Source organism: Pteropus alecto, unplaced genomic scaffold, assembly GCF_000325575.1.
Source record: "Pteropus alecto unplaced genomic scaffold, ASM32557v1 scaffold3, whole genome shotgun sequence".
NCBI lineage: Eukaryota > Metazoa > Chordata > Mammalia > Chiroptera > Pteropodidae > Pteropus > Pteropus alecto.
Window position 1 is genome coordinate 1,315,324 of NW_006442484.1, and position 14,685 is coordinate 1,330,008.

The 14,685-nt window shown below is 39.8% G+C and overlaps 1 protein-coding gene across 1 annotated transcript in view; it reads left to right on the plus strand.

Annotated features, from left to right (window-relative positions):
* Positions 1 to 14,685, plus strand: part of MRPS6 (mitochondrial ribosomal protein S6) — a 73,542-nt gene that overhangs the window by 41,628 nt on the left and 17,229 nt on the right. The window contains exon 2 of the mRNA XM_025039319.1: positions 8,254 to 8,393. Coding sequence (XP_024895087.1) covers positions 8,254 to 8,393 — 140 coding nt within the window. The remainder of the gene's footprint in view (positions 1 to 8,253; positions 8,394 to 14,685) is intronic.

Here is a 14,685-nt window from a genome sequence, read left to right on the forward strand (position 1 = left end):
TCTAAAACACCTTTCGTTGCTCATTGTAAAAGAAATCAGATAACAAAGGAAAGTATAAAAAAATAAATAAATTTCTGCTCCTGTCATCTTATTCCTTAGGGAAAACTAGTAACATGCTCATCTAGACTTTTTTTTCGTGTATTTGTACATAATTAATATTTTTTCTTTTGGAAAAAAATGCGGATTCACCCTGCATGCTGATTTCTATCTTTATTATTAAATTATTTTCATGTCAGTACGTAAGGATCAACATTGTTTTTTTTTTTTTAATGGCTGCTTAGTACTTATTCAGTCAGTGAAAATAATATATTGAACCAGTCTTCTGTTAATGACCTACTGTGTTTCTATGTATTCACTATCCTAATAACTTTATAGTGAATATTTTTATAGCTAAATCCTTGTGCCATGGCATGGCAGTTTTCTTAGAGCAAATTCCTAGAAGTGACTGGGATTGAAGGTATACACATTTTAAACAAATATATATTGATAAATTGCCCTCCAGAAAGTTTACATTTTTACCAGCAATGTAGGCGAATGTTTGAAGAAACTGAAATCTTAATGTTCGGGTCAAAAAATTGCTTTGAGTGGAAAAAAGCAGTGACTTCTACCTATACCAGACACAGTGCCCACATTGATTCTACCCCACATATAAATTTCATCAAAATCTTGCTCTCATTCTGTCATGCTGTTAGTCCAGACCCACTCTGCTAGCACCCTAACTGGCCTCCTTTCCACCTCTTGAAGGTGTTCAGCTGTCAGGGGCTGAACCTTCTGAGTTCATGTAGCATTGTTGCCTTTTGCTTCAGTCTTGCCTGTGTTTCAACCTGCCTTTTATTAGTTACACGTGTCTGTGTTCAATCTATATCACACATTTTTAAAGGGCAGGGACTTTGTGTTTCACATCCCTGTGGCTACCCTTTTGGAGGTGGATGTCACAGTGAGCAACTTGGAAATACTTGTCTTGAGGAAGATACTTTGAGGGGAATGTTTCCAGACAAATATTAGGTTGAGCCTTAAGAAATGGTTAATATATGAGTGTTCTTGATTCCCCCAAAAGGCAATTTCATAAGGTTCAATATATACTGTGAGGCACAGAATTTTGTCTTAAGAGATCATTCATTTGTCACTCTCTCTCCATTTTCGGATGTCAGGGTGTATATACTTTCTCTTTTACAACTGATTTCTTGTGTATATTAAATATATTCATGAGTGCTATTCACTTAATACATATATTAGCAACTCTTAAAGCTCTAACCATTAATGGTAGCTTTGACCATTAGATGGTATGTCTGAACTATGAATCTACAGCATTGAATATAATGTTATCTTTAACATTTGGGATATTTTTGTTTTTGCAGCGCATACAACAGTTTCACTGCATAGCGATATTTGTTACTTTCCTAGTACACTTCGTGTATGTTGGTACCTGTCTCTTCCCTCATCCTCTCCCACACTTTTTAAGCCCGTTAAGTGTTTGTGCAGTAGTTATTCCATATTTGTTATAAATGGTCTATTAAATATGATTCATGGGCAAAGTAATAGAGCAGATAAATTCTCCAAAGTGTTTTCTATCTTTGACCTTTAAAAAGCCTATAAAAGTTACTTTTCTAGTTACCTACAAGTCATATTGTATCTAATATTAGTTCATATAGGTAAGTAATCATGTTTGAGCATTTACGTGTCTTTACTTTTTTTTAGTGTTCTAAACTTGTCCTTACTGAATTTTATTCTAATTTTTAGAATTACCTGGAGAACTGCAACTCTGTATTCAGCAAACTGTGGGGTGGGGTTGGGGTGGAAAATGAGTTCTCTTGAGTCAAGAATATTTGATAAAGTAGTTCCCGTGGAACCAATTTCAGAGTTGGGCTTTGCAGGTGTCATTAGTCAGGGCTGGCCAATGACTTATACACTATAAGAGGTAGACGTTGCCCACTCCATTTCTCCAAGGTCTTCTTGTAATGACAGAAGTTCCTTTGAAGCCTCTTCTCTTGAAAGGTACTCAAAGATTTTCTTTTTTGAATTGCTTTGAGAATCCCAAGGTAGAATTTCCAGGAACATTTCTCTAATTAGAGATGTAAATTTCAAGGAAATTTTTTTTTTAAGGAGATAAACCTTGGAATTAAGATTTAGCAAAGAATAGGAAAGGCTTTTACTTTACATTTATATTTTCATAGGTTTAACAGTTTTCTGGTCTCGTTTTATCTTCCTTAAATCCTCCTTGCTCCTGAGTTGTACAACTCTTTGTAAAAAGTGAGAAAGGTGGGGTGTAGGTAGGTGCCACATGCCTCCAAATGTGGATTCTGCGTGATTTTTACTTCCTGGTGGACTGTGAGGGCGTCGTCGTGATAGTTGGGGTGCATCCGAGGGCACTGGCTCAAAACTCTGCCAGAGAGTCTTATTTACAAGACTGTTTTTGTTGACAAGCTAATCTAGGATGAACATATTTAATTAGATTAAACATTCGTTGTCAGCCAGTGGTGTTGTTTATGGTACTTCCATAAATCCTCAGCTTAAACAACCTAAGTGAATGGGGATTATATTTTGGGACAGTAGAGGTGGTCTTCCTTTTATTTTTTCCCATCTCTTTGCTCTCATTTTTATTACAGAAACTTTGCCCGTTAGAATCTCTAGAGCTGCAGTCTTCAAAATGGTCTTAAGGAGCTTCGGCTTCCCAGGGACCCGCTTGGAATCATCACAAAAGCAATCGTGAATAAAACAGCTGCAACCTTAGTATGAATGCAGGCAACAGCACCAAACTTCACCTGTAGTCAGTGTATTCCTCACTACCATGCAGTTGTGGTTTTTACAGAAAGCCAATTTCAGGTCAGAATGTCCTTCAGTGGGATGAGTGGTGCTGGAATAGTACTGGAATTTAATCTTGGCAGGGGCTTTAGAAGTTAGTGAGTCTAACTTCCCAGGCAGTGCAAAGATTGTTCCGCTGGTCATCCTTTATGGTGATGGCGAGGTCGGTGCTTCACAAGGCAGCCCATTTCACTTTCATGTAGCTATAACTTTCAGAAATGCGTTCTTATTTATACATCAAGTCTCCGTTTCTCCGTAGTTTTTTTAACCCTTTGATTCCAGTCTAACACTTGGGGTCCAAACAAAATAAAACATGTATTTTTTTTTGCATAGTAATCCTGCATATAGGTAAAGTTAGCTGTTGGGTTTTCCCTAAATTTTCTTTTATAGACTGAACTAGTCTGTAGTTCAGTTTTGTAGACCAGTAGTATCAGTAGTTAATAATAAAATCAAAAGTTGTTTTTAATTTTGTTTAGGAGGAATTTTCTTTTTTAAAGTATTATTTAGTATAAATTTTGTGGATAGTACTCACCTTATCAGTAAATAATTAGAACAATCTAAGTTTAACATTTATGTATTTATATATATGAACTTGATATTTTTGAAATACATGCAGCATTTAGTTTCACTTCTATTAAATGAATTCTGGATTCTTTTCAACTGCGGTGTCAGTATTAAGTGCAGTTTGGCACTATGTAAAATAAATAGAAAAACACTAGTACTGTAATTTTATTATAGTCACTACCCTGATGTTGTATATGAAATATGAGGGAAGTTAGGTTCCTTGAGGAAAAATGGGAATAAGTAAGCAAGAAATCCTCTTAATGATACCTTAATTTATTGAACAACTATTTCTAGTGCCGGCTCCAGGTTATGGATTGTTTTAGACTTTGGGAAATCAGTTGTGTCCAAGGTAGACAAAAGTCCTTGCACTTCTGAAGCTTAACTTCTAGTGGTGGAAGGATATTTATAGACCGCCTTCAGTGCTGGTAGAATTATTTGGGAATCGCATAAAGCGTACCTGGGGTGTGAGGGGCACTTTCAGGTGATGGGGATATCAGAACGAGGAGCATAGAAAGAAAAGACTCAAGCTTCGTGTGCTCCCCAGGATATTCTGAGAATGGTAATGTGAATGTTGTTCATGTGAAACTTGGAGAGACAGAAAATTGTTGAACAACTAATTTAGCACGAAGAAACAGAGGCACAGATTTAATTTAACATTGATACATTTTAATAATTTATCCAGGGTTATAGAACTCGTAAGTGAATGAGCTGGAGCTGGAATCTGTTTACCTGGTTCCCACTCACAATCATTTTACAGTGTCTTTTTCCAGTTTTTCAGTGAACGTTTGCGGTCCCCCGGTATTGCTGTCCTTTGCCAAGGTTGTGTTTCATCGACAGTGGTGGATTGGAAGAAAGACCTGCTTTCAGATGGGTGGGAGAAGCCTGTGAGAAGCACACTCAGCTCTTTTAGAGTAATTGGGATGAAATGGTTTTAATTAAGTGAGAATTAGGCAGCAAGATCATTTGTTTCTTGTAGACCATGTGGTTTTACACATTGAACATTGTGCTGGATTAAGCAGAACTTTTCTTTTTTGGAAGCCTAAACATTTTATTTTAATAGATTTATAGGTTCTATCAAATGAAGAAAGCTGAAGTTGCCTGTTGGGGTTGATGAGAAGTTTGGTGGATGGACCGGTGATTTTGTAGAATCCCTTCTGAATCCTGTGGTGATTTGAACAGTCAGCTGATGTTGTTTATGAGGTCGGTGTCTACTTGACCCCGTCCCATGGGGGATTCACTGTGCCTCAGTGGTCAGGCTCATGGTTTTATTTGGGTGTATTTTAGAGTGAGTGGATTGAGGCCTTGCCGACTTCCTCGAACCCATTACAATATAGAACAGAGAAGTTGGCTAGATAGTAAATAGTTTAGGCTTTGTTGGCCGCATAATCTCTGCTATAGTTACAGATGTGCCTTTAGCATGAAAGCAGCCATAGACACTATGTAATTGCCTGAACTGGCTGTGATCCTATAAAACGTTATTTGTAAAAACAGATAGTGAGCCACATTTGGCCCACAGGCCCTGGTTCGCTGACCCCTGATTTACAGTGATGAGGTCAGTTATATGGGAGAAGTTGAGCTCTCTAATAAACAAGAAATATTTTTATCCCACCTTCATCTTTCTTTTCAAACTTGTGGGAATTTGAAATTATAGTGAAATGAATGTGTCTGTTCAAGCATTGTACATTTTAACTTTGACATACTGAAGTCAAACAAAACGTGTTTTGATATATTCCTAAGTTACAGTCTTGTTAGGCAGCTTTCTGCCTTTGGGACAGAAGAAAATCTTTCATTTTACAAGCTCTTACTTCAGAAGAGGGTGCTTCATGTTTCATATTGTAAACACTTGAGTTGGAATTTAAACAAGACAAGAGGTATTGGAATATATTCTTTTTTAATCAAGCAAAAGTGAAATTTAAATGTATGATTTGGGTAGCTAATCAAAAGACTAGTAATTAATCAAAGTTGTTTTTTAAAAAAATCTTACCCATTTTTTATTTGGATAGGCTGTTTACCCACCTTATTTTTTAAGTTAATTGATGCACTTCCAGGTCAAGAAATAGTGTTTTAATGAGATGAAATATTACCCTGCTGTTAGTAATGAGGCTTCTCCAAAAATATGGAAATATCTGTGAACTAATGAGATGTGAGAAGAATTTAGTCTCCATGTTGATTAGAACTATATTAAAATATATATGTATACTATAAGGAGAAATTGCCATAGACTTTTTACCTAGTGTTAATGCAAGGAGATCTTGGCCCCTTTTTTTTATTGTGTTCAGGAAGTTTGTTTTATCGTAAGGTATGTTAAATATATAAACAAACATAATTTTCAGTAGGCATTTAGCAAATCCCTAGTGGGCTACAATATGAAATGAAAGCAAAAATTTTATTTCTAAACCTCAAACTAATACTTAGTGCAGTCACAGCATTTTAGCAGTTTTCATCAAAGAGAGTTTCTAGGAAAAGCAGATTTTCTTTGGTTACCCGAATGTGCACTTAAAATCGTTCTGTAGTTTTCTTTTGATCTAAACGGAGCCACTGGAAGGTAGCCTTTTCTTAAGTTCACTCCCGCACTTCAAGATCACTGCTCGTAGCGGAGGAGTCGCGTCCCTTTTCCTTGCCAAGGTGTCTTCCAGCCTCCTCTCCCTGACTTTGCTTCGTCACTGTTCCTTTTCTTTGCATCAGGCTCGTTTACATATTAGCTGCCATTTAATCTGAAAGTCATGCTATCTCTCAAGAGGCCCAGTTTCTGAATGTTAAACCTCTTTCGCTCTTTTTTTTTTTTTTTTGCTTAAGATTAAATATGTAACAAAACACCAGACCAATGTTGGGGCGTATAGCAGCAGTTATGCAATAAGTTAGAGCTGCCATTGTTGTTTAAAACATCTTACAGTTTCTCCTCTTGACTGGTTCATGCCCCTTTACCTACTAACTTGCTCATGTTTCTCTCTCCTAAAACACTTCGCTCAAACTTAGTTACCCCGCAAGTTCTAGCACTTTCTCTTCACTGCTATCAAACCTGCCATGGTAAGCTTTGCAACCTTACTTCTGGCCGTACCTTGATAAGTGACCACGCAGCCACCATACTGTGGCTTTGCCTTCATCTCCATTTTCGACCCTGTCAGTTTGGGGGCTGCCTCTTTTGTTAGTTTCTGTTATTCGGCAGGCCTGATATTCCTTGTTCTGTTTACTGTACGTTTTCTATTGGCTTCTCTGACTTGTCAGCCCTAGATGTTTGTGCTCCCCAAGGTTCTGCTGTTGATCTCTTTTATTCTCACCCTACACCCTCCCTCAGTGATCTCTTACTCCTGGGGCTTCAGATAGCCCTTCCATGCAGATGGTTATTGAACCTGCCCGATTGTTGTATGTTTATTGTATTCTAAGCTGCCCTGTTGTTGTAAGTTTAAGGTTTATATCTTGAGTGGTCAGCCTAGAGGAGCTGTGGGCATCTCAGACTCAGCATATCCTAAAACAGTGGTCCTCAATCTTTTTTGGCACCAGGGACCGGTGCTTTTATGAGAATCTAATGCCTGATGATCTGAGATGGAGCTGAGGCGGTGATGCTAGCTCTGGGGAGCGGCTGCAAATCCTGATGAAGCTTCACTCACTAGCCAGCCGCTTACCTCCTGCTGGGCGGCCCGGTTCCTAACAGACCACCAACCACTACTGATCTGTGGCCAGGGAGTTGGTGACACCTGTCCTAAACCAAATTCATCTTATATTGTTGTCATCCAGCTTCTTCAGATGACCCTTGAGCTGTTAACAGCAGCACCATTCCCTCAGCCACTCTGTTTTGGGGCCTGCTCCACATCACATTAGTTGCATTTTCTCTGGTTTACCTGTGAAAAGCATATTCCAGCCATTTGTGTGTGTGTGTGTGTGTGTGTGTGTGTGTGTGTGTGTACACAAATATCTGGAAAGAAATTCACCATAATGTTTAAAGTCTTTTTATCTCTGGCTGATGGGATTTTGTATTGTTTGAATTTTGTTTCTTTATAGTGGGTGTTTATTATTTACATACTTGTACCCAACCTGTAATCTTACTTCTCAACCCTCCCTTGTCCTCAGCTTCACCCAGTGGGACTCCGAGCCGTTTCCTCGGTTCACTCGTACTTCCTTGCCTTTGCCCCTTTACTCAGTGCCTGGTTCATCTGTTCTTTGCATTTCTCATTGTCATTTATCAGGGCTTCTCTCCAGTAAGCGTTAATTTCATTAATGAAATCCATCTCCTAGCTGAATGTGCTTTCTCCTTCCATGGGCTCCCTGGTCCTTATGCCACTTTCTATATTCTGCCTCTGGTTTTCTTATATGGGTTTTCGTGTTAATCCCTTCATTAGATTGTAAGCTCCATGAGGGCAGAGATTGGGTCTTACTCATGCTTTCTCCCTTTTGCTTACAGTCTCCCAATTTTTCCTTGGGGGATAATTCCTTTTCCCACTGGCTGTGCTGTTGGTGGGACGGACAAAGTATCCTGCCAAAAGGATGTTCTTTCTCTGGAGTTTGAATTTTGAGTCATGGGACACAAGGACTGACAATGATTGGCGCTGATTCATCCTGGCCAAGGTGCTCTGAAGGAGTCACGCTCATTAGTTCCTGCCTCCCAGATCCCTGAAGCTGCTCTGGTCCCCGAACTCTCCGAGGCCTTGTTCTTCAGATTTTCCTTCGTATCTGTGAGCTGTCTCATATCCTTATAATAAATGTCAGTTTCTCTCTCTCTGTCTCACCCTCTCGCTCTCTTTTATAATTTTAAAGATAGCCGGAGACAGTTTCTGTTGCTTTTACCCAAAGATTTCTACCAATAGAGCTATTATTATTAGAACTGACAGTTCTTATATTTATTCTGATGGGTTTTTTTTCTTCTTTTTAAAAACAAAACAAAACAAACAGCCAGAGACTGCTGCTGCTTTGAAGCGTACGCTAGAAGCCCTGATGGACAGAGGGGCAGTAGTGAGGAACTTGGAAAACCTGGGTGAACGAGCACTTCCTTATAAGATCTCTGCCCACAATCAAAAGCACAATAGAGGAGGGTAAGTTTCTTCGTAAATCACTTGAAAAATGTCTTTGATCAGCTCAGTAAAGAATACTGTTTAATTCATCTCAGAAGTTACTATAATTTCACAGTCAGATCCCTGTCGCGCTGGGTGGTGTCCAGGTATTTACCCTAGCAATGTAGTGTGGCAAATGGGAGGCACTTATGCTGACCCATAACAGACTGTAGTTGGAGTACAATAATAGGTCACGCTAGGAGCAACAGGTTCATAAGCTTTTGATTGTGGGAAACTTTTATCAACCCAAGCACTGTTTTCTCTTGACGTTTCTTTAATTTTTGCCTTGAAAACACCCATTTTGCCTTGAAAGACAGTGAACAACGTATTGTTCACATACTTGGTACATCTTTCGTAAATATGTAGGTTGCCGATAACACGCAAAATGTAATGCTTATGACTGATGTGTATAACCAGAGCCTAACCCACAATATAAAAATGCTTTTTCCTACTCAAGCAATAATAACAGTTTTCTGTGATGGAATTTTTTCTCCCATAGTGTATAGCAACTTTCTCAAACATATGTCAAGGATTTGATTCTGTAGTAATAACTGTCCTTCGTAGAAATTCTTTGAGACCACTTTCTTGAGTTGATACGAAGCTTCTCTCAGCACTAATGGTGTCTTTTTTATGCCGATGGTTTCTGGTTTAGAGGAAGAATCATCTCATTATTGGGTGTCCTGGAAGTAGGTGATAAAGAAGATAGGATTCTGTTCTTAGCATGGTGGGAAAGGTCCAGCAGAATACTCAGTTCTCTCTCTGGTACCCACCGGCTGTGTGGCCTCCAACAAGTCATCTAGCTTCTCTGATTCCTGCTTCCTTGGATACTGAATTGAGGTGTTGTTCTCCCATCCACACTGTCACAAGAATCAAATGAGATACTCTCTGCAGATGTGCTCTGTGGACAGTTACTGGGTGCTGCTTTTCGTCATGTGGAGCTAGTGGTCTTGTGCAGGTGCAATACAGTGGAGTCTCCCACTGAGGCTTTGTTAGTACATTTAAACCTTCTGCTGAGATGTGGCACCTACTGCAAATTTTATCTTTTGATTGCTTCACCTTGTTTTGTGCTAGTGTTCAGCTTCTTGAGAATACCTCTGAAGAGAGGGCCTGAGGCGTTGCTAGGCAACATGAAATGCACAGTGGCTATTCCTCTTCCACAGTGAGAGATGGAGATTGTGTGTATAATATTAAAAAAAAAAAAAAACAAAAACTCTACAAAGGAGCTCGGTTTTAACAGCAAGGCTATGAATCCTTTTGCCTTTTTGTTTAAAGAGGAGCATATAGAATTTGGCCAAGAATTACCAGTCAGGCCCTCCAGTGGAAGGCACTGAGCAGGGTGAGAAGTCAGTTTGCTCACACGTGTGCTTTCAGGGATAACAGTAGGAGTGCTTTCCCCTGCCCTTTGCTTTAAGTGGAGGATTTGACTTTGTCGAGGGTCGGTGTGACCAGCATTCTAGAATTTGCACTCCTCACGAGTGCCCGGGTGGTGCTCATGCTTCTGTCTGAGGACCACACTTTGAGAACCACTGTATGAACTCATGTCGTTTTCAGGCTCTGTGTACCTCCAGTACTAGGGTTGGGTGGTGCTTTTTCTCTGTTATAGATGGAACAAATGCAGATCCTGGAAAAACCCACCTGGACCTAAGCCAGAATTGCTGACAACACTAGCCTTACATTCTGATTCCTGACAAGGTGCTTGTGCCCCACCGAGGACTGTGTTGCCGTGTTCATTTATATCTGAGGATTTTTTTTTTTTTTTAGATTCTTCATCTTGAAATACGTTATATATGGACACAGAAAGGTGATGCCCAGCCCCAATCGGGGACTTTCCTGTTTTGAGCTTGTTTTTCTGGGATAAATCAATGTCTGGTATTTATTTACACCTGTCCGTCGATTTACGTGGATTTTCCGTTCCATGCATTTTTCTTTAACATGGAAAAAAACTGTGTAAAGAGTCCACCAATATTAAAAAATACACTAAAGAAATAGGCCAATATAAATCATAAAAATATTTCACATATTTTTACAAAAATGTTAATGAAAATTTAGGAAAACCAAAATAAATTTTATTTGCTGTCGGTGTGTACTGCTATATAAAGCAATCAACCTCTTTAACTGGCACAAAGTTAACTATATTTATCACTTGAACTATTTGGAAGTACTGCTTCGGTTTCATTTTTATGTTTATGTTTTTGGATGATCTTTTTCCTACCCCATCTTTTGCCAAGTTTTTATAAATCCTTCGATATTCACCGCAACATTTTAAAAAATCTTTTTGAAATTTTAAGGCTCATTGGATGTTTGGATCAATATCTAAAATTGCAGTTTCCAGTATGTGGTCAGTTGAAGAACTTTGTAAATATTTTCTGCAGTGAATGAAACTGGTTCAAGGTCACTGCTGTATTCATCGACAGGACGGGCTTCAGATATTAAGTGAATGAATTCATTATCAGTTAATTCATAATCAACCAGTGATTCGTTAATATCATCTACATTCAAATGGTCAGAGCCTTCTTCTTGAAATTTATTTAATAAATTAATAATGCCACTTAATTCCTCTTTAGTTGTTGGAACCATATTCCTTGTTACAACCACTTCTGGCCGTTTTGCTTTTCAGCAAGCATTTAAAATTGATGGCTTTATATCACTTAGAGCCAAAACAATATTCTTGATACAACTTAAAGTTGTGTATTTATTCCAGGCTTCTGTAACTGTAAGTGACTCATTATCTTCAAGTTTATTATTAAAAATATAGTTAACTTCATTTAATGTCATTAATCTTAAAGGTAGAAATAATGCCTTGATCTAAAGAGTGGATCAAGGAAGTTGTATTTAGTGGCAAATATACAGCTTTTATATTTGGATGTTCTAAATTGTGCGGATGACCAGATGCATTATTTAAAAGTAAAAGTATTTTAAAAGGAAGACATTTTTCTTTTATATAATTTTCAGCTTCTACAGGAAAATATTTGTAAAACCAATCCCGAAAAACATCAGTAGTCACCCAGGCTTTTTTATTTGCCATCCAATGAACGGGAAGATCATTAATAATTGTGTGTTAGTATTAGTTCTTTGTACATTGCTGAGTTAAGCTATGGGTTTTCAGAAAGAGTAATCACCAGTAATGGAAATGAAAAAGAACAGTAAAATGAGACCTTGTAAATGGAAACTGCATATAAAAAGTCTGTGTAAACAGAGGGAGTGCTTACTGTGTATAAAAAAATTCGCGTAAAAAAAATACCGCGTAAATCAAGGGATAGGTATATATATTTAAGGTAATGGTTTCCAAAGTATGGTCTCTGAAATGCTAGTTCTGTAGATATGCTCCACCAAAAAGCATGGGGTCTGTGTGTGTGTGTGATCAGCAGGACATGGGAAGCTTCGCATGATCTAATTCCTTCTAGAGAGTCACAGCACATATTAGCAAATAAATGCTGAGAAGCCCTTCATTCAGATGCCTTCATTTATCAATTTTATTTGACCATGTTACTTTTTTTTTTACACTCATTAATATTCTTCGTAGTGACTTGGTAAATGAGATGAGAGGCTAGCGTAGTTTGGAGTTACCTAGGGTGAAGATTTATAATTGAGTGGTGTGTCAGATGTCTGCAGTGTGGAGCTTAAGTTAGTCTGATGTTCTCTTGGCTTCATCTAGTCCTCCCATAGTTGATAATTCCAGCGCCATTTGTACCAGACATTTTGTTAATTAGGCAGGTTCTTCAAGTGCATTGCACATAGCCACAGGAGGTTTTGCAGACGTGTATTAAACAGACGATGTGCCAGGTTGTGCTGGGTGCCGAGACGGCTCACTTTTATGAAGTTAAGGAGAAACAGAGTAGACTTGTCCCTTACGCATTTGTTAGCATCCAAAAGATGTTGACTCTTTCTGAACAGCTGTGGAGGCCATGACATGTTATCTGTAATTTTGGTGGGGCACTGATTTGAATCCTGAAGCTGGTGCGCAGGAGCCAATTTTTTTAGCTGGCTAATGAGTAAGCCTGGATGCTCTGCAGGGATGTACATTGCATTGTGGTGCTGTTGGTATTATGTTTGTTGCTTTTACATTTTATAGGAAGAAATTGTATGTTCTAGTGATATTCCTGGGGCTCAGGATCGTTTTTGTGATTGTCGCGGTTGCCGATGTCGAGTTTTCAGTGGCTAAGCTAGGCACCAGCCAAAGGGGTGTAAGGGCAGGCCCGAGCTGACCACCACACATCTCCGCTGCAGATATTTCCTGTCATGTCGGGTGATTGCCTCTGTCATTCTCTTATCCTCGCCTCCTTCCCCGACATCCGTGCCTCTGCTACACACATGCCGAGTAGTCCTGAAAGAAAAACGAGGGTAGAAAAGAGCTCAGGTAGTAGAGATCCTACTTTAGGGTTATCAGGGAAGGAGGAGGAAGTGGTAACTTGAAAGTGATACCTGATGTTTATTATTATATCAAGTCTGCTTATGCAGTTTGTGTCAAAAAATATAATTGTTGCAGTCCAAACATTAATTTGGCCAGTCCCCGCTTTAGAAACAGGTTACATTCCACAAATTTGTAAGTCTGTTGTTTATAATTGGGAACCTATTTTTTCATTGGAACAACTTAATGGTAAGTTCTCACGGTGATCCACAGAAACTTTTCTAACTCATAATCTCTGAGGATCAGTAGAATCGGGCGAGTCATTTTTGTACAGCTGAGCACCATTTTACAACTTGTTTTCAAAAGTGCTGCTCTGCGTTCCATCTGGCAGCAGAGTGGAGCCTGAGTCGGGTCACGTTTATCAGGGATGGAGACACTACCAAACACCTGTAACTTATTAGTAAGACTTTTTCCAGCGGAGTCACTTCCCACGTCAGTTGTCCCCCAGATGATGTGAATTCAGGAACAGGGAGGTGTTTCCCAGATGCCCCTGTTGCCATTTGGGCCAGGTTGGGGTGGTTGGGAATTTCTAGGCTTCTGGACCAGCTTTCCTGATGGAGGCTTCCAGCTTGATCACCTGTTGTCTCCAGGCAGTGTCCGGAAACCACTGGATCATGACTCGGAGCTGGGGGCGTCTTAGAAGGCCTGGGATTCGTTCTCGGCTCTGCATTTGCTTCGGTCTTTTGGAAGCCCCCTAGATTTTCTCTCTGTACCTTTACATCCTCACCTTGGTACCTTCATCAGCTCTGTGGGAAAAGCAAGGTTGGTGTTGTAGAGCAGTCTTACTGTATTCCTTGGAGTCTAAAAGGGAGCGATGTCACATATGCAGAAGGGAGCAGTTGGGAATAGATGCTCACTTAGACCCCTGCTAAGGGGCAGGCATTGTACTGAATTGTAGTAGCAGTCACCTCTGCCAGAACCACCAGGCCAGTGTCTTACTCCTGGGCTGCAAACACTAGTTTAAGGCTCTTTTTCCACTAGATGGGGCTGGACTGAGACACAGTGATTTCTGGCACAAGAGAGGGAGCTATGGAAGAAACTGTAGCCCATATTTCATTGTTGGGCTTGTGCTTGTTTGTGAAAGGATGCCTCACGTTGGCTCTGCCTGTTTCCACCAGGTCTGCTTTGACTGCAGGGAGACTGGGGTGACTTCTGAACATGTGTGCTGTAAGAACTGTTTAGGTAGTGACGGTCGTTTTTCTTGCCTGTTCTGTCCTTTCTTTCTCCGTTCTCATCTGCTTTAAAATGTGAACAGGATATGAATAGGTGCTCATAGCAGAGATCTACTGGCCTACATATAAGATGCTCTTCTATTTACGGGTAAGCAGAATGATAAAAATAACTAGCTCTGTGGTGAATCAGTGGAATTTTACTGACTCGTTCCCCAAATGTGTCTGCAGCTTACTCCAAGAGAGCTGGCACCCTCTCTAGAGGAGACCGATTCTCCTCTGTAGTTTTCCTGTTAGCTAACATTTCGATGTTCTTGCGCTTCTTGCCAGCATTAAGTCCGGGCCAGCATCCCGACCTGATTCTCGTGTGTAGGTAGGTACTCTGCCGTGGGGCTTCAGGCCAGGGCTGCAGTGGCTTTGAAGGTTTCTTTTTAGTGGCAGTGTCCCAAGATTTGTAAAGATTCCACAGCAGGTTTAGTGTCTTTTAAAATGTAGGAGACCTGACAGATATAAAAAGAAATGGGGCTTTTCCATGCAGAGGCTGTCTTGATTTTAAGGTAAGTAATTCACTGCCTCAGTGAAGCCTGACTTCAGCAAGGTTTAGCCGATTCAGTCTAGGAACTGGCATTCCGTTTCCTGTCTTCAGAAATGCTCCAAGATGCTTCATGGCTTCCCATCCCTCCCCTCCCCCTCCTCC